Source organism: Akebia trifoliata, chromosome 14 (genome assembly GCF_017979445.1).
Source record: "Akebia trifoliata isolate Shusen 1 chromosome 14, ASM1797944v1, whole genome shotgun sequence".
In the NCBI taxonomy this organism is placed as follows: Eukaryota; Viridiplantae; Streptophyta; class Magnoliopsida; order Ranunculales; family Lardizabalaceae; genus Akebia; species Akebia trifoliata.
Window position 1 is genome coordinate 7,483,658 of NC_141388.1, and position 27,866 is coordinate 7,511,523.

Here is a 27,866-nt window from a genome sequence, read left to right on the forward strand (position 1 = left end):
TTTTTATGACAAAAACTACCTTAACTTTATGATGTTTGTCACACAACAAATCTTGGAGTGAGATTTACAATTTTTACAATAATTAAATATATGTAATACCCTCAGTTCTTTAAATTAATACCTGTTAAATCCTATATCTGATTCTCTCAACATCTATTCTCTTTGAAAGCATGGAGAGGATATGAGTATTTGATTAAAAGAATTAAAGGTATTATAGGTATTTAATCATTTATCCATTAAAAAATAAACATATTTAATGATGTGGGTCCCACCAAAAGTTTCATTTGTGGCATTAAACATTATCTGATGCCACGGCGTAGTAAAGGACAAAATTCTAAGAAATTTTAAGAAGCACTTTTAAAAAAAAAGTAGGGCCTGTTTGGATTGACTTCTCAAAGTGCTTCTGACTCTTACAGAGAGTCAGAAGCACTTAATCTATCGTTTGGGTATTTGATGCGTTGAAAAAATAACTTTTTCAAAGAGTTAAAATAGTGCTTTTATGAGAAGTACCGAAATTGGTACTTCTCAATTTCGTTTTTGCGGAGAACAATTTTCCCGTCAAAATTTTTAACAATTTTCCAAATTTACCCTCTCGTTTTATTTATCGATTTTTCCCTCGTTTTATTTATCGATTTTTTATCCTAAAATAACGAAACGTAAAAGAGAAGAACTCTGTCTTCTCCACATTACATCGTAAGGAAACCGTGAGAAGCTTGTTCCACAGAGCCAAGATTCATCTCCTCCGACTGTCTTCTTCTTCAAAATTTCTTCTCCTTTCGACTGTCTTCTCCTTCCGACACATTACATCGTCAAGCAGATCGTGAGAAGCTCGTTCAACAGAGCCGAGAGTCATCTCTCTCCCTTCGACTGTCTTCTTCCTCTGACTGTCTTCTCCTTCCGACTGTCTTCTCCCTCCGGCGATTACGGTGGCTAATCCCATCAACGGAAACCCTCAACAGAAACCCTCAACGGAACTCTCAACGGTGGCGAGATCATTCTCATCCTTGAAACCCTCGACAGAGAGAGGTAATTATTCTAGTTTTTTAATCCCACTTTGAAGTTCTTGATTGAAAACACAACAGAGAGAGGTAACCCTCGTCTGTTCTTCAATGGATTGAGTCCAATATTGTTCTATAACTGATTTGTCGAATGAACCTCGACAGAGAGAGGTAACTCTCATTTGAAACTCTTTGAAATTTTCGACTAAACCTCGACTGAACATCGCTTTCTTCTCAAATCTTTTCTGAAATATTTTCATGGGTTGAAAAGATAAAATTTTCATGTGGTAAATCCTGTTTAGAAACTCAAGTTTGATTTTTTTTTTAGAATGGCCTTTTTTTTCTTTAGAAAAAATAAATAATAATAAAGTTAATTGTTAATGTTGGTGTTTCTTTTTCGCCAATGTTTACGTTTAGGAACATTTGCTAAAAACTTATTCTGATGGGTTGAAGAGGAAGGGTATGTAGGACTATAGCCTACACTTTCAGTTTTTATTTTTTATTTTTTTAATTTGACCTTCAACACTATCTGTAAATCATTGATTCCTTCGAATTCCATTCGTATTTTTCCTATGTTTATATAGTAAACTTTTTCTTTCTTAGTAGTCCCTCCTTATTGGCGAACTCACCATTTTATTATTGTACGGTCGAGTTCACCACTTTTTAATTGTTATCGAATTCGACATTTTTTATTTACCAGCGAGTTCACTACTTCAGATATAATTGTTGGTTAATGATTTTTTTTTTTTTTTTTTTTTTTTTTTTGAGGTATTGGGTAATAAATTTTAGTATCTAGAGATATCATTAAACTGTGAATTTTGTTTTTTAGTTTTACTATAAGAACCTCAAGATGTATGACTCGAAGCTTACACATTTTGGCATGGTGTGAATTTCCATATGGTTCGTCATCTTTTTGATCTGTTAGGATTTGCAATAGTGAGTAGGATCCTTGTTGTGTAGAACCTAAGATGGCCTACTTTCTTCTGTACGTGTGCTGCACATGGTTTTAAAAATTAACTTGTACAGAGATACAAAGCAAGAGATGGTAGTACAACATGTTATGTTAACTATTGTTTCATAGAAACCAAATTCTGGATCTAACCATATACAAGAACACCAGTAGAGAAGACAACCATACTCATGTTTCTTTTGAGTTAGAGACAGTAGCATTGATATAAGGTGTAAACTGAGTTGAAACATGTGGAATGGGCCCTGCTTCACCACCGGGAAACATTATAGGTCTAGGATTGTAGATCACGTAGTCTTCTTCCTCCAGAAATTCAGATTTAATCCCATATTCTGAAGATCCTCCTTGCTTGTGAATGCGAACATCTATTTTGAGTGATTTAAATCTTGTAAGAGCATGTTGTTCAATTACAGCCTCTCAAATATCTACAACTTTCAAATATAATTTTAGGTGATTTTTAATGTTTTTATATGTCTATTTAGTAACTAAAATACCCTATACTTATAGAAGAACCTCGAAATTAAATTTTGTGAGCAATGCTGTAGTTATATATAAGACTCGTGAGATCGGAGTTGTCCTTCCAAGTCCCTAATCATTGCAAATGCCTTTCAAATAAGAAATCTTGGTTATGGAGACTTTTAAATCATATAGATTTAGAAGTTTTCCAATGATTCTCGATTTAATCTAATCCCTAATTGTCCTAAATGAAGATTGCTTGATGAATTGGGTCAGGATTCAATACCAAGCAATGGTTAGAATGCACCAAATTTAACTCTTGATCTCAAGGTTGTATTGTGATATATCGACAAACCAAGCTATGACTCTAAGCCTATTATTATGGGTTCCGTTCCCCACCCTAAGCTTTACCCTACACTTTAACAAACGTGTTTTGTCCTGCATGGGTTAGAAGTTTTGGACTAGGCTGATTTTTGGTGAGGATGATCTCTATGGTGAGGAGATCATCCTCACCAAAAATCAGCCCATTCCAAAACTTCTGACCCCATAAAAATGATTTACAAAAAATGGACGGTCCACGATTTTTCAACTTGTAAACATGGGGCTAAAAATTTTGGAATGGGCTGATTTTTGGTGAGGATGATCTTCTAATCATAGAGATCATCCTCATCAAAAATTAGCCCATTCCAAAACTTCTAACCCACGTAGGACAAAACACGTTTATTAAAGTGTAGGGTAAAGCTTAGGGTGTTGAACATTTCCCTATTATTATTTAGCCAAAGATTAGTGAAAAACAAACAAAAAATATATATAAAATGGAGAAAAACTTTTTAAACTGTAATCTACTAGCATTGATATATAATCTCAGGTGCATAACTATGACATGAGATCCTATAATAGATGCATTCACCTCTATCATATATGCAAATAAAGCTAGTTCAAATGCAATTTGGTAATCATTGATTGGAAGTCCAAGTGCCTAAACATAGTATTATTGAATTTCTTTAAGAGAGTTACGATTGCAACACTAACTTTTACTAACGCCACACCAACTGTGTGTAGTTCTTTTGGTGTTATATATGAATTGGTGAGGTTTTAGTAAAAATTGTTTGTTAGCATGTTTGGGTGATGTAGATTATTAACTCTTTTTTCTTTATTTTTTTGTTAAAAATCTATGGGTGATGTATAAAATCTTGAAGTTTTTTTTGTTTCTTGTAATTATAATTTCTATTGTAGTCTGTGGTGGATTGGTTTATCACAGAATCTATTTTTTACTAGTTTCCTCATCCCCAGATGTGTTCGATTTTTATCGTTGTGACTTTTGAGGATAAAATTTTATGGTTTGCTAATGTTTTGGGATGAATTTATGTTAGAATTAGTCTCATGTTCATTCGAGGTTGTGTTTTAGACTTTGATGACATATTGGGGTGCTTGAATTGATAATATTTATATAAACTGTTGCATGGATGTTAGATTGTGTACTATGCAGGTATTTTTTTTATCAGAAAAATTTTATACGTCCATTTTTAAGAGGAGATGTTGCCGAAATTTCGATAGAATTATAAAATTTATAAATTTATTTAAATTGAAAATAATTATTTTTATAATTTTTTAATATAATTTTATTTTATATATATATATATATATATATTTAGTGTAATTATATATTTTTTAAGGTATTCTGATCATTTTTTGTGCATTCTGGGTGCATTATCAACAGTAAGGGTATTCTTTATCTCTCTCTGTCTATTATATTTCTATTTGCTACATTTAGGATTTTATATGAGCCTTATCCTAATTGTAAACAATCTTAAGAGTACGTAATACAAGTCCTACATCAAACATACATTGTCTTATCTCTTCTATTGGTTTTAAATCCTATCAGAATCAGTTTGTTGTGATTAATTTTTCTCTAACACATGATATATTTATGTTTTTTTCTAACACATGATTAATTTTTTTCTTTTAAATATTTATTTAATTTTTTTCACATATTTGTTTGTTTTCATTTTAAGATGTCTTCTGAAACAACAAATATGAACAAGAACAAACAAGTTGCAACACAAAATGACAAGGGTAAAGCAAATTGGAGTCCGTATTTACACAAGACCTTTGTTGAGCTATGTGTTGAAGCAGTCGCGCAAGGTCATAGAAATGGGCCAACTTTAGATAGGTTAGGATGGAAGTTTGTTCGAAATGAATTTTTCAAGAAAACAGGATTTAAATTCGAACAAAAACAATTCAAAAATCATTGGAACAAAACAAAATTAGATTGGAAGGCTTGGTCCAATCTAATGAGTGTAACTGGAATCGGTTGGAACGGTTATTCTATAATCATGAGCGATGAATGGTGGATTGAACGAGAAATGGTAATGCATATTTTTTAATATATTTAATTTCACTTATTTATAAAGATGTCAATAAATATCTATTAATAATATTTATCATTTTTTTATAGCAACATTCTGGAGATAATAAGTTTCGTTATAAGGCATTGGAGCATAGAGATGAGTTGGACAAGTTATTTGGTGGTACCACAGCTACCGGATCTCGTGTTCGATATTCTACAACGACAAACATGACGAATGAGTCAATTGCTGATGATGATGATGATGATGATGATGATGATGATACTCCTGAATACATTCCAGCGACACAAGAAAATATACTCCCAACTCACCCTGATGATGATATTGATGAGTCACCAAGTTCAAGACCATCACAGAGAAGACCGTCAATAAGTGGGGATTCTAGATCAAAACGCAAAAAGGGAAGAAAATCTGATTTATTTGAGGTTGAATTCAGTCGTTTGGTGGATCTTTTCCAATCAAAAATTCATAAAGATAAACTTCCAAACGAGCAAAAAAAGCTTACTCCCGGTGAATGCTTGCCACTTCTTAATGAATTAGTAGATGAGATTCCTATAGGTAGCAATCGATATTCTTATGTGGTATCCAAATTCGTGGAGAGTGTAGATTTTAGGAATGCCTTTTATAACTTGCCAACAAATGATACTCGTCTATCGTACATTGATTTTGAATATCGTCGTTATTGTGGTGATCACTAGAGGATAGCATAGTTTTTTTTATGGGTCGGTCTTTTATGAATCCTTTTTTTTTTATGTGGTTAATAAAAGAAAATTTGTTTCATGGATTATGGTTGGATTTATTCTGTATGGATTAAATTTCTATTTATTTCTGGTTTGTGGATTGTTGATTATGTCTCATGGATTATAAATTATGGATTATGGTTTGATTGTTAAAAATGTTTGTTTTAATATTTTATATGATTGTTTATAGATTGAATATATTTATATGATTATTTATATGGAATATTAAATGATATTTTTTTATATTAATAATGTAAACAGAAACAAGATGGATTATTCAGATTCAGACGATGAGATTATATGTATGGCTGCACTTGTTGCAGCAAATCATTATCGCACGGCTCGTAAAAATAAATTAGTTCGACAACCAAAGACTAATTGTAATTTTACTGGACAAAATTATATGAATTATGTTTTGTCTGGGAATAATGCAATATGTCACGAACAATTTCGAATGGAGAAACATGTATTTGAGAAATTATGCAATACTTTACATGAAGATGTTGGTCTTGAAAGAACAAGGAACGTTTCTTTGGAAGTATCCTTAGGAATGTTCTTGAAGATATTGGGACAAAACGAGGGCATGCGAAGTGTTGGTGATCGATTTCAACGTTCTGAAGAAACCGTGAGTAGACACTTTCATAGAATCTTGAAAGCTGTCCTAGAATTGTGCAAAACTCTTATTGTGCCTCGTTCTTTGGATGAGATCCCTCATCAAATTCGCACAAATCGAAGATTCTGGCCTTTCTTTAAGGTAATTTTAAAGTTAAATTCAAAAAAATTATAATGTTTAATCTTTAAAATAAAATTTCTTTTTATATGAAGGATTGTGTGGGAGCAATTGACGGTACTCATATTGGGGCACGAGTTCCAATAGCAGATCAACTTCTATATTTAGGTCGAAAAGGTATAACACAAAATGTAATGGCTGTATGCTCTTTCGATATGTTCTTCACATATGTAGTTGCTGGTTGGGAGGGACAAGCAAATGATGCGAACGTGTTTTTAAAAACCATAAATAATCCTAATTCTGGATTTCCTCACCCTCCGTCAGGTTGGTATTCAAAATTTTACTTAAAAGTACATTCAATTATATGTTATATATATAAAATAATGAAATTATTATTCATTTGTAGGTAAATATTACTTGGTTGACTCTGGCTATCCATTGATGGATGGGTACATGACACCATATAGGGGTGTTTGTTATCATTTACAAGACTTTCGACGGGGTGCATGGCAGAAGGAAAAGAAAGAGTTATTTAACCATCTTCATTCCTCATTGCGTAATGTTATAGAGAGGTGTTTTGGTGTATTAAAGGCAAGATGGGCAATTCTTAGGGACATGCACACATACTCCATTGATACTCAAAGGGATATCGTCATTGCTTGCATGGGACTACACAATTTCATTCGAAATGAAGCTTTGGCAGATGTTGAATTTGCTATATACGAAGAATTAGATTATATAGATGAAGCCGTCCCTATGAGTGTAGATCAGCCTGGACCATCGAGACGTTCACAACGGGAAAGACATAGAGAAATGGAACGTAGGAGAGAAGTAATAGCTGAAGCTATAAAAGAAGCTTATGATCGACGTGATATAATTATATAATTTTATGATTTAAAAATTACTATTAACTGAATAAATTATATTTTTGGATAAATTTAATACATTTCTACCATATGAACATCTTTGTTCATTGGTATGACGATCACATATAAATTTTGTTTATGAATGTTTTTATTTTATTTTACATATGTTGGTGTGATTATTACATATGATTTTATATATGATGATACATGTTTTATTATATTATAGTTGTTATGTTTTTATACAGATTTTATTTTTTATATATCCAATATTTAAGGGAGGTTCTGTCGAATTTAAAAAAAAAAAAAGAATAAATATATTTTGAGTGTAAAATGATGTTATAATGTTTTTATTTAATAAAAATAGTAACTGTTATTTTTTTTAGCATATATTGTTGAGTTATAATGTTAAAAACAATAATTATTACATATAAGGGTATTTTGGTCATTTCAACAGAATACATAATAGTTTCCTAACACAAAACTTTGTAAGAAGTACTTCTGACAGTACTTCTCAAATCCTGTATCCAAACGTACAACACGTATTCCGCTACTTGAGACAGTACTTCAGAAAGTACTTCTGGAAGTACTTACATTTTAAGTACTTCTGACTCCTGTATCCACACAGGCCCTAATTTTCTTCATTAATTTTTATTTTAAATTTGAGAGCTTGGTAGTCATCCATTTTCAACAACTTGGACCAAGTACAAAAAAGCATTTTATCTTTTATTTTTATTTTTATGAATATGATTTTTTCCCTAAAATCTAAAAGACTATGGTGTTGGATTGCCCATATAATAATCCATGTGGGCCCAATGACCCTTAGTAAGATTTCAAATCTGACTAACTTAGTTAGGGTTGCTTGATTAAGAAAGTAAGGTTTCTTGAGTAACAAACTTTAAAACGTTAGGGAGTTTTGTAATAAAAATGCAACAGATAGGTTTATTTGAAAATCTCTCTATAAATTTCGAGATGACTCATCTATAAGCTATAAAAGTAGGGAGTGGATCCTCTGTAGTGGGTTTTCTTTGTAGTTCCCTGCAATGGTACTTGATGGTTGAGGGAGAGCCCCGTCACCGACCCATAAATATTTCTTCCGTTAAAAACTTGAGGTCACGAATCGTCCGTTTAAAAGTCTTCAGCAAACCTCAAAATTTGTCCCTTTTTTCAATTCTTTGTTTTTTAATTTGATCTACACCATGATCCATACAAAACTGTGGTATTAGATTTTATTTTCAACATATGAAATATTTACTACTTAAATGCATTGCAGGGAACTACAGAGAAAACCTACTACGGAGGATCCACTCCCATAAAAGTAAAATAATTATAGCTTAATTTATCCATTCAAAAACTCGCAAATCGTGGAAGATGTGCAATAAGTTTCTCACACCCCACATGGCCACACTAGTAATTGATGGTCCTTGAGACCCATGATTAGTTTCAAAATGATCCACAAAAAATTGTACAATAATTGTCCTAGGCTTCTTTCTCATGAGCTCACATCATCAATTTATTGTCACCCACATCATCTCTCTTTAATTATGACAAATATTTTTTTCCTTACTAAGTAAGATTTCAAATCTTACTAGTAAGGGCCGTTGGGCTCACGTAGATTACCACATTTGCAATCCAAGGCACAAATCTTCTGGACTTATGGAAAAATTTAGATTCAAAACAAAATAATAATAATAATAACTGTGGAGGGAAAATTTACCAATCTCAAAGTAGGAACACATGGTAGAATGATCATCCGAGCCATCGAACAGAATACAAGAAAAAAAGATGTAAGTCGTAAGATCGGAAGAAATGTCTAAATCTAAGGTTTTTAAAAATACGAAATCTTATACTAAGTCAGCAATTCTGTTTCAAATGAAGATCAATTAGGAGGAAATCAAGGAAAGATAAGATTAAGAGATCAAGATAAACAAGAAGTCTTCCAAAAATCTATAAATAAGGGCTCAACATCACGAAGTAGAGACACAAGATTTTCTATCTAAAAGAGGTCTTACAATGTAGGTTATTTTCTAACTTAAGCATCGGAGTCTCCGTGATACAGGAGATAAGGAAAAGACCTCAAGGATTCAAGGACCGAATGATCAAAAGGTGGAGAATCTCGAGGTATTCACAAAAAATACCTTTATAATTTGGCGCTATCCGTGGGCACAAAACAATAACAAGACAAAACATGGTGAGTACGAGGAACGAAGAACTTAGAGGAGTCTCCGCAGCACAGGCAGTTCCAAGAGGACAATAGGTTGTTGCAGCTCAGGGCACGATAGGAAATACAAAGGAGGTTTCGGGAGGAGTGGTGCCAAAGGTTCCAATATGACCGATAGTGCAGGTAGATATCGGAGATCCATGGAACATTGCAAGGGACGGGGGTTTCCGCTAACCATAGAAACCTTGCTCACTTAGAAGAGGGCTGAACTACAAGTGCTCAATGATCAGGCAAAGGAGCTCCGAGCCCTAAAAAAGATAACAAAGAATTGAGACAACGACTAGCAAAGGATTCTGAAACAAGAAAAATAACTGATGTTGTAAGAGAAATCGGGAAAGAAAGTTCAAACCCTGACAAAAGGAGAAAAGAACCACGGAGCACACATAATTCTTTCCCATCGGAAAACTTAGTGACCATGAAGGAAATAAAAGAAATATTCAAAAGAAGACGCCGCTACTAGGGGAGGTCAGGCTGAATAGTTGGCTCAATCTATTGTAAGAGATTTATAGTCATCACCCTTCTCCAAAGAGATTCTCCGAGCAGAGTCCCCTAAGAAGTTTCACGTACCAAAGTTTCATTCATTCGATATGACGCGCGATCTGGTAGAACATATCATGCATTACAAAAATCAGATGATTCTATACCAAGGAGATGATGTTCTGATGTGTAAGATGTTTCCCTCAACACTTAGGTCGGTAGCTATCTCTTAGTTCTAAGGGCTGAAAACGAGTTTGGTAAGAAGTTTCACGGAGTTGGAAGAATCTTTTGTGGCTCAATATATTCACAATTGGAGAAGAAAGATAAAAGTGAACTTAATGTAAGGCATGAAGAAGTAGAAAGAATTTGACCTTTCATCGCTCGGTTTCGAGCGCAGACAATACAAGTAGAGAATCCGGTGTTTTGAGATTTAAAATAAACAATTATCTAGAATCAGAATTTCACCATATTAGCTTATAAAATGGTAATTTACCTTTTTTCTAACCTTGTTCATGTTAAAAGTTTACCGCCTTGGTGATTTTTTGAGTTACATGTATTAATATTTTGTATTACAAAAGAAAAAAATCTGAAATCAATGTATAGAATAGTGTGGTAAAACAAATTATGAAAATCAGTTTTTCTAATCTAATTCTAACAATCAAAATCTAAATTGAGAATAAAATTCTAACAAGTCGAACAGAACTTCCTCAGCCCATTGCTGATAGGAATGTAAAAGATAATGACACACTTTCCACACCACACCTTAGACATTGAAGATCGGTATGATTGCATATAAAAATGGGCAGAAAAGTAATTTTCCTTGACGAATGTGAGGTGTACATTGTGCATATATTTTCCATGGTATTCAATTTTCCACTTAAAAAATCATTTCCCATCCCACCCCCAAAAAATGATTTTCCCACTTCCTAATGTTATTTCTCGCACGATTGCCCGGCCCCACATCAAAACTAAAAATCAACTTTCTTCTTTTTGATATTTTCTAAGGAACAACCAAACGGTAGAATTCATTTTCCCAAGGAATATATATTCCCTTACAAATGAATTCTCCGCAATCTTACCGATTTTAAGTCTCCATCCACCACATCACACATTAATAATTTCTAGATGGCACATCTAGCTGTACAATAATTGTAACTTTATCCATTCCAAAACTCACAACTCGTGAAAGATGTGCTATATATGGTTTCCCAGACCCAGCCACATTATAGCTTGATTGTCCCCGGGATTTATTTAAATTTTGAGATGATTAACACCTCTACAACCGTTCAATTATAACTTTATTCGTTCAAAATTTCACAATTAGTGTAAAATGTGTCATGCCTCTCCCTTAGACTCCGCACCACACATTATTAATTGAGACATTTGTTGTGCAGATTTATCTATTGCATTTTTATTACAAAAATTCCTTTTATGAAGTTTGTTACTCAAGGAGTTAGATCTACATTTTTTTAATTGATTGAATATCTGTAATACCCTCAGTTCTTTAAATTAATACTTATTATATCATTTTTTTTTTTTAACATTTATTCTTTCCGAAAGCATGGAAAAGATATAATAGGTATTTGATTAAAAGAATTGAGGGTGTTATTAGTATTTAATCATTTAAATGATGTGGATTTTACTCCAAAGTTTGTTTAGAAAGAAAAACACTTTCTTTACTAAATTTAATAAGTAAAATTTCTTGACTACATCAATTTGTATCATCAAAAACATAATCTAATGCCACAATGTCGTAAAGGACAAAATTTAAAGAATTTTAAAAAATGTTTCAAAAAAAGTTAATTTTCACTGTTGAATTTTAATCTTAAATTTGAGAGTTTAATAGCTGTCCATTTTCAATAGCTTGGATCAAGCCTAAAGTGATTTTTTTCTAGTTTGAGTTTTTCCATGAAAGCTAGAAAGTTATGTTGTCGGATTGCCAATATGCATATGATGAACTTAATGGAGTTTTTATAATAAAAATGCAGCAAATAGGTCTACTCGTTAAATCTCTCTATTGATTTCGAGATGATTGGTCTAAGGTGCAAAATTAAAATAATTATAACTTTATTCATTCAAAAATTCACAAACCTTGGAAGATGTGCTATAGGTTTCTTAGACCCACACGGCCACACCATTAATAGATGATCCTCAAGATTTGTGATTAATTTTGAGATAATCACCAATAATAGTACAATAATTATCGTAGGCTTCTTTCCCATGATCTCACATCATCAATTTATTATCATCTGTGTTCAATTACGAAAAACAATTCCCTTATTAACTTTGTAAGATTTCAAACCTTAGTAAAGATCCTTTTAACACCAGTCCTTTGGATTTCAAGGAAAATTTCAGATTCTAAATAAATAATAATAATTTGAAAAAAGAAAAAAAAAAAAAATTTTGAACTTCATCCGCGGCGGTGAAAATAGTGGTCAATTTAAGCATCGGTTCATGTTTTTGGATGATTTGATATCAATCTTAGTTACCTAGGCTAGCCTAACTCATTTATTTTTTAAAGATAACGACGTGACACAATCGTATAGTTGTAATTTGTTTTTAGAAAGATTTACCGGGCATACCTATTTGTTGTAATTTTATTAAAAAAACACCCTTATTTTGCCAAGTTGGTTATTTATAAATAAAACTAGCATGACTTAATGGAAAGATTTCAAATCTTACTAAGAATCTTTGGGCTGACAAGGATTATCCAATTGGAAATCTAGCATACAGATTTCTAGATTTCATGAAAAAAATCAGATCAAAGAAATCAATTATAAAAAAGAAAAAAATTCCTTTTTGAACTTTAACCTAAGTGTGGAAAATGGATGACTACGAAAGTCCTAAATTTAAAACTAAAATTCGAAGGTGAAAATTATCTTTTATTTTCAATTTATTTTTTCTTTCAAAGTTTTTATTTCAGATCATATTTTTAGATGTCACAAATTGATGTGATTAGATCCACTTCAAGGTTTAAATTATCTTCATCTATTTGGATTGTCTGACGTGATTCCCACTTGAAAGCTTGTTGGGTAACAAACTTTATAAAGTAAGGTTAGTTAGGTAATGAATTTCATAAAGTAAGGATCCCATGGAGTTGTCTGAACTCTAAGGAGATTTTTGTAATAAAAATGCAACAATCGGGTCTGCCAAGTAAATCTCTTATTTATTTATTTATTCAGAAAAACAAATGATAATTACTTAGGACAGCCTGACTCCTTTATGATCACGACTCATTCAGAACACATGGAAAATGTGCTGGTCTCCCATGCAGCCCTCCACACCATCGGACTATCCTAGGGATCTGTGTTAATGTGGAATAAATAGGAGATCCAAATGAATTGAGCAAACCCATCAGACTCAAACTAAGCTGAGCCATGGCTGCAAAGCAAGCAATACTCTCTTCATATGTTATGTTGGTGGTAGTGATCTCATTGGTGATTGGTAATTATGTGTCTGCTACGCCCTTAAACATGCAGAGGAAGTATTTGAAGAAGAGGATCGAGAAGTTGAATGATGATCAGGGATCGTTCTTAGGTCTCATCGCTGTAAACTCACCTGTAGAAGAACAATTCTTCGCTACTCGAGAATTTATACCTACCGAAATGCCATTCGCAATATCAGGTGTGTTCTCTGGCTTTTCCAAGATTTCCAGCTTTTTAGTTAGTTATTTAGTTGGTTGGTTTGTTTACGAAGAGAGTGACAAAGTTTATTGTAATAGGGAGGAAATACATGATTGGGCAGGTCAGAGGGAAGAGAGTCGTCTATGTGAGGTCTGGAGTTGGAATGGTAAGTAAACAAATTTATTCCCTACTCATCCATCACTTTCTACATTTCGCTTCTACTCTTGTACGTATCGTGCATCATTAATTGGTCAGAAAATCATTTTTTGACAACGAAATTTTTTTTTTTTGAGATATTTACGAAAAAAGTGATCAACATTAGTGAGTATCTTTTTGAATCAGTTTAGCATTTTTCTTCTCACCCTACTTGGGGAGAATAATCCAGTCGGTAGTTTTTCATCGAACCCATTCAGACCCAAATCGTTAACAGGTTGTCGATGAGTGGGATTCTTGTTTCTCGATAACCTCTTACTGATTTGGATGCTGGGAACAACCAACGTATTTAAGCGTGTTAGCATGGGAGTGTGCTTCGTATATAACACAAAGATCACATATATAGACAAATGTTTCTAATTACCCACATGAGGGATTAAGCTAATTACCCTTGGTTCTTTGTACAAATCAGAGGAACGCTGTAGAGGTGACACAAACATTGCTGAGTATATTCAAGGTGACGGGGATTATCCATTTCGGCCTGTCTGGTATCGCCGAGAGTTCCTTCTACTCCGTAAAAGTCGGAGACGTCATTGTACCCAACCAATTTGTTAACACAGGCCTATGGGATTGGCTGGTCTGTTTATCGCAATTTTAATCTCCATTAATCTCTCTTCTTCCTTCCTATTAGTGTAATTGATCACAAAGTTTTACACTTGACAGAATCCTAATGCACCTTTAAGCAACAAATATTTCGCTCACTTGGACGTTGGAAATTACAATGTACCAAACGGAGAAGAGAACAATCTGTTGGGCCGCATTGGGTATACTGCCGAGGAATACTACTCCAAGACGGGAGAGCCTGATGTCCCTGAAAATTTGGTTTGGGCTGACACAAGCTCGGAGTATCTTTATGTCGCTTACTCTTCATTGCTAAACGTATGCATCTACCCTTGCTTTCTTCTTTGTTAGTTTTTGTTCTTCAGAAGCTTCAATTATAACATATTTCAAATTTAATTCCTTCAGCCGAGATTTTCACTTGAGAAATGTGTGAACGAAAGCTTTTGCGCTCCATATCAACCCCAGGTCGCGGTTGGCCTAAAGGGCTCGACCTCTAACATATTTGTGGACAATGCTGCATATAGAGAGTTCCTCTTGGAAAATTTCGGGGTATCATCTTTGGATATGGAGAGTTCTTCCGTAGTAATGGCAAGTATTTTTTACAGCTAAATTACATGGATTATATCATCATCATCATTATCATTATCATTATAGAAGTCTTATCCCAAGAATTTTGGGTCAATTGAACGAATCTTTGTTTTTTTTTTCAAAATCCATGCCTTCTCTCAATGAGTTTCGAGATACATGCCATACAAGCTTTTAAAATATTTAGTAGATAGGGGATATTTCTATATGGGATAACATGTAAAATATTCCTTTTGGTCTTCCTCTCACTCTTTTATTGTGATGATCTACGTATGTTGGTGCCAAATTGTGGTTTGCAGACAAGCTCGGCGAATGATGTTCCGGTGATTGTCCTTCGAGGGTTGTCGAACTTTGCTGGAGGAAAAGAAGAATATGAAATGTACTCTAAATACAAGCCCTTAGCATCTATTAATGTTGTAAAAGCAGTCGTTGAGTTTATCTACAACCTTCCTGAACACTTTTCCAAGTTTGATGTAAAACCGTCGGTTTCTATGTAACCAAGTAGAGTCCATCTCTCAAGGGCAGTACTAGTCGTGGTAAAAATCCCCATGTAGTGGACATGATCATCTATAATAAATAAGTCCTTTTATCCTTGTTCTCTAGCTACTTCAATAACCATTTCGTGAGTTGAATATGACAAAATTTGGAATTCGATTCAGATTCCGGCTCATTGTAAATTTTAATTCTCAAAACATGAAGTGCGAGATCGCAAGTTTTTCAAGTGACAATCTTACTGATAGTAATTGCATTGGTAAGATTGGTGATTGCAATGGAATCTTCGCTCTGATATTTAACAAAAAGGATGGGGGGCATTAAAGAATGAGTTGATGGGATCATCGTTCAAAGTTTCGCGTCATTTCGAAATGTTGTTTGAGATATTCTAGTTGCGTCCAAGACCAAGATGAAATATTGAGTATTTTGGTAATGTTTTAGTTATTTTGAAGTGTTTCGTTCAAGATTGTCTCGATTTTTCTCCTAATTGAAACATTTACCCGAAAACATGATTTTAAAACGTGGGTGTGACTCCTTCCTTCATCATGAACTCATAGTGTAGTGAGGTGTAACTACATAGGATTTTTCTCCATCAACATGACTGTTGGGATTTGAGGAAAACAACAAACTTCTTAGAGATCAGTTCCTAGGGATACATCTCCCGGGAATTCCTAACATCCCAACGTTCATGTTGATGGGTTGAGGCTAGTATTCTCCATGTTTTTAATGAGTTGCTGCTTGTGAGGTTCTGGATTTCCGCAACTCCACTCTATAAGTTATATTATACCTATTTCACTAGGCAAAGACACATCAACGGTTCCCACAGTTGATTTCGAAGGATAGCTTCAAAGAAGAATAAGGAGAAGCTATGGTACTATTTTTCAGCCAGCTTAAGATTGATTTCAACTCTTACTGAGGATCGTTGGGCCTACATGGATTGAGGCGTATATATATAAAACCATCGACATTTTCATGGTGACACACGGTTTAGAAAAAAAAAAGATTTTTATTAAGGGAAAATTACATAAAAAGACCTAATGGATGGATGTCCTAAATAGTCCCAAATTTTTGGGCGGTATCATAATAGGTCATTTAGTAAAAAAAATTCTTTTTTAATGGTCCTAAAACTCATCTCTTATTATAATGGTTTTAAAACTCTTAAACTAGCATTTTCACATTTTCTTGACATAATTACGTTTTCCACCAACAATTTTGATCAATTCTTATGACTTTTTTTATCATATTTGACAAATGGAGAATGGGATATTCTTAAATTTGAATATTTAGATGTATTTCTTAATTTATTGGGATGAATTATTTAAAAAAAATTGAAAAACGAAACAAAAAAAAAAAAAAGATACATGCATTTTGGGTATTCAGGGAAAATTTAAATTTACCCAATATCAAAGTCAAAAAACATAAAAGCAAAAAAAGAAATACAAAAACGAAAAAGAATTCTGGATTGCATTTGTAGAGTGGAGGTTACCACTTTTTATTATATAGTTCAATATTTTATTGTCTAGCTCATCACGACTTTCTTAGGATTCCAAGGAATCCTCTACATTGTGTTTTCTCACAATCAAAGCAGATCATTTACATTGTAAAATAAAGCAAAAGATCTACCCATCACTACAAATGTTGCTAAAGAATGGACAATCGAATTAACCTCCTTCCACGGATGATGAATTCTCCAATCCTCCTCCCTTCGGGTAAAATTCTTAACATGTGCTCTTGTCCAAGTTAGTTGCAAGATGGTACATCTAAAAGCAATGTTTACATGAATTTCATCCGTCAACCCACACACAAATATGATAAATTTTCACATCAATACCTTTATTCGAGTTGGTTGCAAAAGGGTACATATACTTTTTGGATTTTTTTAACACTAGTCACAAACGCATATTAAAGTTCATTAAACAAACCTGAGAATATTTTTGGTAAAAAAATCGATATTTTTGGTAAAAAAAAATTCTTTCAAGGCAGGTTTGGTACCTAAAAAGAAAAAAAATCGATGTTTCTTGGACAATCTTCAGACACGAATCTCAACGTTTTGATGTGACGGAAATTAATTATCACTCCCTCCTTATCTTCTTGCTCCTCCAATGACAAATCTCAAAGCTTTTGATGTGACGGAAATTAATTATCACCCTCTTATCTTCTTGCTCCTCCTTATCTTTTTGCTCCTCGAGCCATAAAGGAACAAATCTCAAGGCTTTGATGTGACGGAAATTAATTATCACCCCCTCATTGTCTTCTTGCTACTCCTAATCTTTTTCTCCTCCAACCATCAAGCAACAAAGGATTTGATGTGACGGAAATTAATTATCATCCCCTCCTTATCTTCTTGCTCCACTCGTACAGGTTGGATTGTCGGTGCGAGTAAGGGCCTCAATTTCTATAACAAAATCCATTAAAATGATTGTACGGGGCTCTACAAACTTTTTTTTCTCCACATCGCTGATCTGTGTACTCATCGATTGTGCGTATATTTTCCGTAAGATTCAATTTTTTTACTCAAAACGATCTTTCATTTATGAGGGAAAATGTTTTCCACCCCACCCCTATCAAAATGATTTTCTCAACTACTAATGTTAGTATCTCATAATTACTCTACATCAAAACAAAAAATGACCTTTACATTTTTCAAATAACAATCAAATGAAAGAATTCATTTTCGTGTTTCTATTTTTCATCAAATTTATATTTCTTTAAAAACTAATTTTCCACAATCATATTGATACCTAATCCATCTCCACCCACCACATCACACCTTATTAAATCTTGAGATGACATGTTTAACCGTACAATAATTCTAATTCTATCCATTCAGAAATTCACAACTGAAGATGTGCCATAGACTTTGCACACCCCAACCCCACCAAAACTTTATAGCCCTCAAGATCAGTTTCAATTATTGTGATATAATTTTCTCTGACCCCTCACCATGCCATTAATTGAGGTCCTAAGATCTGCGATTAATTTCAAGAATCTTGTAATAATTGTGACTTTATAAATTCACAAGTTGTAGAAAACGTGCTAGCATGGCTTCTTTTAATCGGTTGGATTTGGGCCGGATCTAAGTATATCCATATTCAAAGTGGAATTGTATTATTTAGATCTGAATTTGAATTTGACGTGGATCCTACTACATAAATCCTATTTGAATAAATTTGATTTGATATCAGTTAACCCGGATCCGATTCTACTGAATTGTTTGATTCGAGTTGAGTTGATCAGATAATTCCGAATCGTATTGTTCAACATTTATTCTTTTATACTTTTTTGTTAAAAGATATATAATTTTTGCTTGCTTAGAAAATATATATATATATATATATATATATATATATATATATATATATATATACAATTTGATTTGATTAAATGGTAAACTCTACAATAGATAGTGAATTCAACACTTTGACTCACTATTCATTTTAATTACCAAAACGTGAATGGTGATGATCTCAAAGATTTTAAAGTGACAAATTCACAAGTTCAAAGTGACTATCTTGCATGCTCTAAAGCAATACTTACATGAATTTCACCCGCCAACCCACACACGAATATGATTAATTTTAAACCTGATACCTTTATTCGAGTTGATTGTGAGAGGATATATATTTTTTGGATTTTTTAACACGTGTTCCAAATACACATTAAAATGCATTAAATAAATTCCTTGGGAGCGATCTCCTGAGGATATTTTTGGTAAAAAAAATTTCTTTTAAGACAGTTTCGGTACCAAAAAAAAAAAAAAATTTCCATAGTGTCTTGGGACAATCCTCAGACATGAATCTTCTTTATCTTCTCTCTCCTCCAACCCCCAAAGCAACAAATGATGCAATTACTCTGCACCTCCACTCGTACAGGTTGGATCGTCGGTGCGAATGAAGAACGTGTTTAATTTTTGAGGGCCTCCATTTTTTTAACAATTTCTTTATGACAAAATCCATTAAAATGGTTGTACGGGGCTCTATAGACTTTTTTTTTTGAGGGCCTCCACACCCCCACATCTTTGTACTCATCGATAGAAAAGTGAAGGCTGAATACCAACAATAAACAACAATTAATGGTAATATCTCTCTTTCCATTATTTTTTTCGTGTGGTTTTCTTTTATTTTTGTCACGCTTTAAAAACAGAGTTGCAACCACTCATTGTATGATATTTTATAACAAAAGAAGAAAAATCTGAAATCAATGCAATAGAAACAATATAGATAAAAGAAATCCTGAAAATCAGTTTCTCTAGTGCGATTCTATAAATACAAAATAAAAAAAATAAGAGAATCAAAACCTAAGAATTCAAACAAAAATCCATTGGCCCACTCCTGATAGTAGTGTAAAAGATAATAATGACACTTTTCACATCACAACTTGGATACTAAAGGTCTGTATGATTGCAAATGAAAATTGGTCAGAAAAATAATTTTACTTAAAAATTGTGAGGTGTATGATTATAAGTATATTTTCCCTGCGATTCAATTTTTTACTCAAAATGATTTTTCATTTTGAGGGAAAATGTTTTTCCACCCCACCCCCATCAAAATGAGTTTCTCAACTATTAATGTTGTTATCTCACGATTACACCACATCAAAATAAAAAATGTACTTTACATTTTTCAAAACTGAAAGAATTCATTTTCCTATGCCTATTTTTTTAATCAAATTTATATTTCCTTTAAAACGAATTTTTCACAATCATATTTTGATCCCTAGTCCAGCTCCACCCATCACATCACACCTTATTAAATCTTGAGATGACATGTCTAGCCATACAATAATTCTAGCCTTATCCATTTGGAAATTCATAATTGAAGATGTGCTATAGCCTTATCCATCAAGATCTTGCCCTCAAGATCTATTTCAATTTATGTCACATAAGTTTCTCAGACCCCACACCGTACCATTAGTTGATGGTCCTAAAATCTGTGATTAATTTCAAGAATCTTGTAACAATTGTAACTTTATAAATTCACAAGTCGTGGAAAACGTGCGAGCATGGCTTCTTCTAACAGGTTGGATTTTGGATGTAAGTATATTCATATTCACAGCAGAATTGTATTACCTAGATCCGGCGCTGAATCTAACACGGATCCTACGACATAAATCATATTTGAATAAATTTGATATCAATTAATTTGGATCCGACTCGAATGAATTGCTTGATTCGGGTTGAGTCGATCGGATAATTCTGGATCAAATTGTTCAACATTTTTTCTTCTATACTTTTTTGTTAATAGGTATATAATTCAATTTGACTAATGATATATAAACTGACACAGTTGATATCTTTTTCCTAATGTATCTTGAAGAAAAATATATGTGGTTCTGTGCACCTACCACGTCCACCTCATCAATTTGAACGTGTCAATTTATCATGACTCATTCTATGTTTTTACCATCATTTTATAATATATTAAAGTAGTTAAAAAAGTATAATTTGAAAAACCTAAAAATATAATTTTCAAAGCAATGTATCCTGTGGATCTAGGTGGATATATTGATGGATCTGTATATAACTCAAATCATTGGACATCACACCATATTCAACCCAATTTTTATTCAAATCTACTCCAAGTATCAAAACCCGCTAAATTTGGATTTTTGATCATTCGGATTTTTGATAAAAGTCCCTACCCATTTTATGCCATATCCATGCGATCAATTGATCGTCCTCTAGATCTGTGATTAATTTTGAGTACAACTATAACTTTATTAAGAAATTCAAAAATTAATTCACCGAAAATGCTACCCTCACTAACAGGTTGACATTCTTCATCAACATGACCATTGGGATGGTAAGGATTCCAAAGACAAAATAACCCTAGGAAAAGGTGTATTAATCCCTAGAAGATTGAAACTAATCTCGAGAATATCAGTGCTCGTATTTAAATCCTAACGATCATATTGATGGAGAGACTCAATCGTAGGTTGAGGCTAGAAAAGCGCTTTAATTCACAACAAATGGAAAATGTGTTGGTCTCCGATGCAGGTCCTACATTACATCGGATGATCCTAGGGATATGTGTTAATTTTGCATTAAATAGGAGATCCAAATGAATTGAGAAAGGAAAATCTTAGATATTGTGTTACACACTATGCTGATCCATGCATATTTATGTGATAGATATTGATAGAATTTGTTCGCCACTCTTGCAATACTGATAATAAAGTATCACTTGTAGCTTGTTATAATCTTCCGAACAAATAAAATGTATAAAACATTAACTTCATATGGCAAGTAAGGGTCGGTCTATGTTCGTTGTAAAATCAATGTTTAATTTATGTGATTAAACAAATAAAATTCCTTTAATTTTTTTTGGCAAGTGAGGGGTCAAATCTACAATAAAAATGGGGGTTATCAAAGTGTAACAAAATTAGCAAGAACTAAACGAGTAAATTTTTAAAATTGAATTTGATGTTGGAATTGTAAGCTAAAATTGAAATTACAGAAAAGTAAATACAAAAATTAAATTCACAAGAAATAAAGCAAGTTAAGGAGTCTAGGGGAATTGATTCCGCCAAGAGACAAGTTAGTAATTAGTATTAGTCTTTTAATTTAATGTCCTTTATATGATTCAAATTAAGATCGGGTAAACGATCTTAATTCAGAAGGGAGATCAAATAGTCTGATTGTCAAATGTCCAAATGTCCAAGGTTTCCTTCCCATATAAAATGATACCTCTTAATGATCTTTCATCATTTTGAGCATCCTTCATAATGGGACTTACCCCAATGATGAAAGCTCACATCATGCAATGAAGGATAATGAAAAATATTCTTAAAATAAAATTAAGAGAAAATATTTTTGTGAAGAGAAACCTATTAAGATTTAAGAGAATTTAAGACATAAATTAAAGGAACTAAAACTAAATTACAACTTGCTCGTGGTTTCCACGATTTTCCTTGAAAGGGAGTCATTGCAAGATCTAACTTAAATTGAAAGAGAGAGAGAGAGAGAGAGAGAGAGAGATGCTTGGATTGATCTTGATCTTGATCTTCACTTTGCAATCTTCAAGAAACTTCCAACTTCTTCAACTTACAACAAAATTAAACTAAAAATTATAAGAAAAATATAGAAAAAGATGGGGGGAAGAGAGATGGAGTTGGACTCTATTTCACCACGAGTCTTTTTTATCAAAAATGTGCACAAATTTCCTCTTGTAATTATCTATGTTCACCTCATCGCGGTCAAGGTCCATCGCGTTGCAGTTAACTTTGTGTATTTGACTTTGGTTTTTCATTGTTTACTCTAATCCTTTGACTTATCCACTTTTAGACTCTAATATCTTGACTAGGTCTCCTTGAATATTTGCAAAACAGATATTACACAAAAGTTAAATTCCAAATATTAAATTTAAAATATGCAAAATGTCCTAATTTACCTAAAAATCATTAAATTAATTTAAAAACATACTTTAGAGATTTACTAATTAAAAACAATACTTTAGGTTGGAAATTCAGACAATGTCTCTATTATTTTGACATTAATTCTACATTTTACATTAATCCTACATTGTCTGGTACTTATCAAAATTCATTTTCCTTAGGAATTTATATTCCCTTGCAAACGATCCCTAGTCTCCACCCACTACATCACACCATATTAATTTCGAGATGGCATACCTAGTTGTACAATAATTGTAATTTTATCCATTTAGAATTTCACAACTCAGTGATGTGCCATACGTTTCTCAGACCTACCCACACCATAACTTGGTTGTCCTTGAGATTTGTTTAAATTTTGAGACGTTCAACACCTCTATATCCATACAATTGTAAATTTATTCGTTCAGAAATTCTCAAGTAGTGAAAATTTCTCTAGGCCTGTAGCTTATTAGAGCCCACACCACACATTATTAATTGTGAGATTATCAGACAAACCTATTTGTTGCATTTATATTAGAGTCGTGATAATCTAATGTTTTTTTCCAGATGCCCCCTTACACCCCTATCACAGAACCATAGATTATTTGCTTTAGGATACACAAGAAAAAGATATATGATTCTATAACTGCCAGGTTAGAGAGCATATTGGGACGTTTGAAAAAAAGAGCGTCAAATTATCAGTAGTCTTTTATTATACAAACTCCCTTATTTTATGGTGTTTGTTACAAAACAAACCTTGTAGTTGGATCTACACGTTTTGTAATACCTCCAGTTCTTTAAATTAATACTTGTTATATATTTTCAACATCTATTCTCTCTGAAAACATACAAAGGATATAATAGGTATTTGATTAAAAGAATTAAAGATATTATAGGTATTTAATTATCTAAATGATGTGGGTCCCACTCCAAGATTTATTAAGAAAGAAAAACAATTCCTTTCTAAGCTAGTAAGGAAGTTTCTGCCACATCAATTTATGGCATCAAAAACATGATCTGAGACCACACTGTAGTAAAAGAAAGAATCTTAGAACTTTAAAAAAGAACATTTCAAAAAAAATGTTTGCTTTCACTATTGAATTTTAATTTTAAATCTGAGAGTTTGGTAATCGTCCATTTACAACAACTTGGAATCAAGTCCAAAACTGATTTTTTTTTTATTTATTTTAAATATGAGTTTTTCCGTGAAATCTAGAAGGCTATGGTGTTGGATTGCCGATATGATTATCCATGTGGCCCTAACGACCCTTAGTAAGATTTGACATTCTACTAACTTAGTCAGGCTAGTCTGATTTTAGAAATTTAGGTTTGTTGAATAATAAACTTGAAAAAGTAAAAGTGTTTTTTAATAAAATTGCAACACATATAGGTCTACCAGTAAATCTCTCTATTGATTTCGAGATGACTCATCTAAGCTTTAAAAGTAAAATAACTTTTTCCATTTAGAAATTCGCAAATCGTGAAAGATGTGCTATAGGTTTCTTAGACCCATACGGCCACACAATAATTGATTGTCCTCTAGACCTGTGATTAATTTCGAGATGATCACAGACAATCATACAATAATTGTTCTAAGCTTCTTTCTTATGACCTCACAACATCAATTTATTGTCTACCAGATTTTTCTTTAATAGGTTTTTTTAAAGTATAATGATTTTGTAATTCAACCTGACAGGGTAACCCAAAATCTCAACTGACGTATATCCCGAAAGAGCAGTAGATTTTTTCCCTCAAGATACAATATTGTACATCCCCATAAAACATGTGCAGTTGTGTATCCCAAGGGAAAATATCTTCGGTTCTTGCATTCTGTCAGGTTGAGTTACAAAATCAACACTTTTTTATTTTTTAGCGTGTGGAAATACACCTGGGGAATTAGTATCTTGGGGTATTTTGATAAAATAATCATTTTGAGTGCATTTTGGATACAAAATTTAATTTCTTAGGAGTATCTATGGCCGGTACAAAGCCCGTGTTCATTATGAAAAACGATTCGGCTACTAAATTAGTAAGATTTCAAATCTTAGTAAGGTCTTTGGGACCAACACCAATCGTCTTGATTTCATGGAAAAAACATTTTGAACATTATCCGAAGAAGTGAAAATGAGAGGCTACGAAAACTCCCAAATTTAAAATTCAATAGTTAGAAAAAAATTTCTAAATATGTTTTCAAAGTTCTTTAATTTTTTCCTCAACGTCCCTGTGTCATATGATGTTGTTTTCGGATGCCACAATGTGAGCAGTAAGGTTTGAAATCTACTTAGCAAGTTATGCTAGCCTGACTTAAAAAATTATTTCGAGATAATCGACGTGACACAATCGTACAATTGCAACTTTATTTATTCAGAAATTAACCGCAACACATGGAAAATGTGCTGGTCTCCCATGCAGGCCCTCCACACCATCAGATGACCCTAGGGATCTGTGTTACTTTTGTACTAAATAGGAGCTCCAAATGAATTGAGAAACCCATCAGTTGAAGAAGTGAACACAAACTAAGCTGAGCCATGGCAGCAAAGCAAGCAACAGTCTCTTCATATGTGATGTTGGTGGTGGTGGTGATCTCATTGGTGGTTGTTAATTGTGTCTCTGCTAAGCCCTCAGACGTCTTGAGCAAGTATTCGAGGAAGACAATCCTGAAGTTGAAGGATGACCGAGGACCACGCATTGGTCTCATCGCTGTAGACGCACCTGAAGAAGAAGCATTCTTTGCTACTGGAGACTTTGTACCTGACTCAGAAAATCCACTCCTTGATCTAGCAGGTGTATTCTCTGGGTTTTTGAAGATTTTAAGCTTTATTTAATTCTTTAATGAAGAGAGTGACTGTATTTTTGGGTTGTGTATGTGATAGGGAGGCGATACCATTATGGGAAGATCCATGGGAAGGGGGTCGTCTATGTGAGGTGTGGAGTTGGACTGGTAAACAAATTTATTCCTTATTCATCCATCACTTTCTGCATTTTGCTTCTACTTGTGTACGAGTCATGGATGGTTGTTAGAAAACTATTAATTTTTTTTTTTTTTGTGTGTGAAAAAATGGTTTTGAAGGTCGCTAACCCATCTTATATACATGAGAGAATGTGTCACATCATCAAGATGATATCCAATCGGTTATATATAAGAGTAGAGTGACCATCCATTTTCGAACACTTGATTAAGGATTAAAAAAAAAAGCTTCTTTTGATATATTTTTTTCAAATCTGTTATTTTCCTTGAATGTGGTGTTCTATGGACTTTAGAACAAAAGCTACCGGAGAAAAGGGCTATAGAGAATCTGCTCTTGTTTTTGTGTTTGCACTCAAAAACGTGCCAGCATAATACCTGACATTATTATAGGAACAAGACATCGATCTGGATCACGACTCTTAAAAAAACTATGAAAAGTAAAAAACCTTAACTATTTAAAAAGTAAATGGAAATTACTTTCTACTTTGTATCCCAAAGACACCGAATCGCATGCCTAGGGTGGAGGATTGAAACCCTCCTCTCACACCTCAACACATATCACATAAGGCACAATCCAAGAAATTAATGCTTAAAATCTCTCCTTTTGAAAATTTCCTTGGATTGTGGCTTACGTTGCAAGTGTTGAGGTTTGGGAGGAGGGTTTCAATCCTCCACCCTGGGTGCATCCGATCGTGACTCTTGTATCCAAATGGGCTCTTTATGGGTCCAATGTAGTTTCTTATTGAATCCATTCAAACCCCATCAGTTGTCTAGTGGGTTTCTTTTTTCTCGATAACCTCTAATTGATTCAGATGATGGGAACGAACCATATGTTAATGTGTTAGCACGTGCATATGACCTAGAAATGAAATGAAAGCTATGATCCTTGCATATTGATATAATGTATAGGCTCCATAATAAAATAGCGAACTCTTAAAAAACGGGACTGTACTTGGTATATAACACAAAGATCACATTTATAGACAAATTGTTCTAATTACCCACATGACGGATTAAGCTAATTACCTATGGTTATTTGTACCAATCAGAGGAACGCTGTAGCGGCAACAACAACAATGATTTATGAACTCTATGTGACGGGGATCATCCATTTTGGCGTTGCTGGTAACGCCAACAATTCCTTATCCATCGGAGACGTCATTATCCCCAAGCGGTTTGCTCACACAGGCCTATGGGATTGGCGGGTCTGTTATCGCAATACTAATCTCTGTTTAATCTTTCTTCCTCCTTCCCATTAGTGTAACTGATCACAAATTTTTACAATTTTCAGAATCCTAATGAGCCTTTATCGAGCAATGATGTTGCTCACTTGGAGTTTGGAAGTTACAATGTACCAGAGGGAGAAGTGATCAACAAGTTGGGAAGCGTTGGGTATAGTCCCGAGGAATACTACTCCAACGCGGGAGTGATTGATGAACCTGAAAAAAAGTTTTGGGTAGAAACAAGCAAGAACTTGCATGATTTGGCTTCCAAATTGAAGGTCGGATGCATGCACCCTTTGCTTTCTACTTAATTTTTTAGTTTTTGGTCTTTGGAAGCTTCAATTAAAATATATTTCAAATTCATTTCGTTCAGGGGATGGAACTTCAGAGGTGTGTTTTCTCTAGTTGCCTTCTACGTAAGCCCGAGGTGGTGGTTGGTCTAAAGGGCTCAACCTCTGACATATTTGTGGACAATGCTGCATATAGAGAGTTCCTCTTCAAAACTTTCGGGGTATCATCTTTGGATATGGAGAGTGCACACGTTGTTATGGCAAGTATTTTCTTTCTTATACAGCTAAATTATTTGATTTCAATCTCACGTTCTTTTTGGTCGTACTATCACTCTTTATTGCGATGATCTACATATGTCTGTGCCACTTAACATTTGATTTCAACTGTTTTGCTTTACAGACAAGCTTGTCCGCTGATAGTCAAGTGATCGTCTTTCGAGGTTTGTCAAACTTAGCTGGAGCAAAATCAGAAGAGGACCAGAGCTCTGACTTCAGCTCCTTAGCATCTATTAATGTTGCCGAAGCAGTCGTTCAGTTTATCAAGACTCTTCCTAATGAATATATGGACTTTTAATCTAAAACCTATGTGATCAAGTAGAGCCCTTAATCTGATCGATCAAGGGCAGTGTTAGTTGTGGTCAAAATCCCAATGTAATGGACATGATCATCTATGATAAATAAGTCCTTGTATGCCTTTTTTTAAGCTACTTTACTTACAT

The 27,866-nt window shown here is 33.4% G+C and overlaps 3 protein-coding genes across 3 annotated transcripts; all 3 read left to right on the forward strand.

The window, feature by feature from the left end:
• Positions 1-4,125: 4,125 nt before the first annotated feature.
• LOC147385942 (L10-interacting MYB domain-containing protein-like) lies at positions 4,126-5,488 on the forward strand. Its single transcript, XM_086423203.1, has 2 exons — positions 4,126-4,790; positions 4,880-5,488. The coding sequence occupies exons 1-2, from the start codon at positions 4,437-4,439 to the stop codon at positions 5,486-5,488; spliced, it is 963 nt and encodes a 320-aa protein (XP_086279329.1). The 5' UTR covers positions 4,126-4,436.
• A 7,670-nt stretch (positions 5,489-13,158) lies between these two features.
• Positions 13,159-15,394, forward strand: LOC147385943 (bark storage protein A-like). Its single transcript, XM_086424174.1, has 6 exons — positions 13,159-13,445; positions 13,543-13,610; positions 14,070-14,234; positions 14,321-14,536; positions 14,624-14,806; positions 15,103-15,394. Exons 1-6 carry the CDS (start codon positions 13,199-13,201, stop codon positions 15,298-15,300), a joined length of 1,077 nt encoding a protein of 358 aa, XP_086280300.1. The 5' UTR covers positions 13,159-13,198; the 3' UTR covers positions 15,301-15,394.
• A 9,742-nt stretch (positions 15,395-25,136) lies between these two features.
• Positions 25,137-27,850, forward strand: LOC147385944 (bark storage protein A-like). Its single transcript, XM_086424139.1, has 6 exons — positions 25,137-25,450; positions 25,540-25,607; positions 26,684-26,839; positions 26,926-27,135; positions 27,231-27,407; positions 27,548-27,850. Exons 1-6 carry the CDS (start codon positions 25,195-25,197, stop codon positions 27,719-27,721), a joined length of 1,041 nt encoding a protein of 346 aa, XP_086280265.1. The 5' UTR covers positions 25,137-25,194; the 3' UTR covers positions 27,722-27,850.
• Positions 27,851-27,866: the final 16 nt, after the last annotated feature.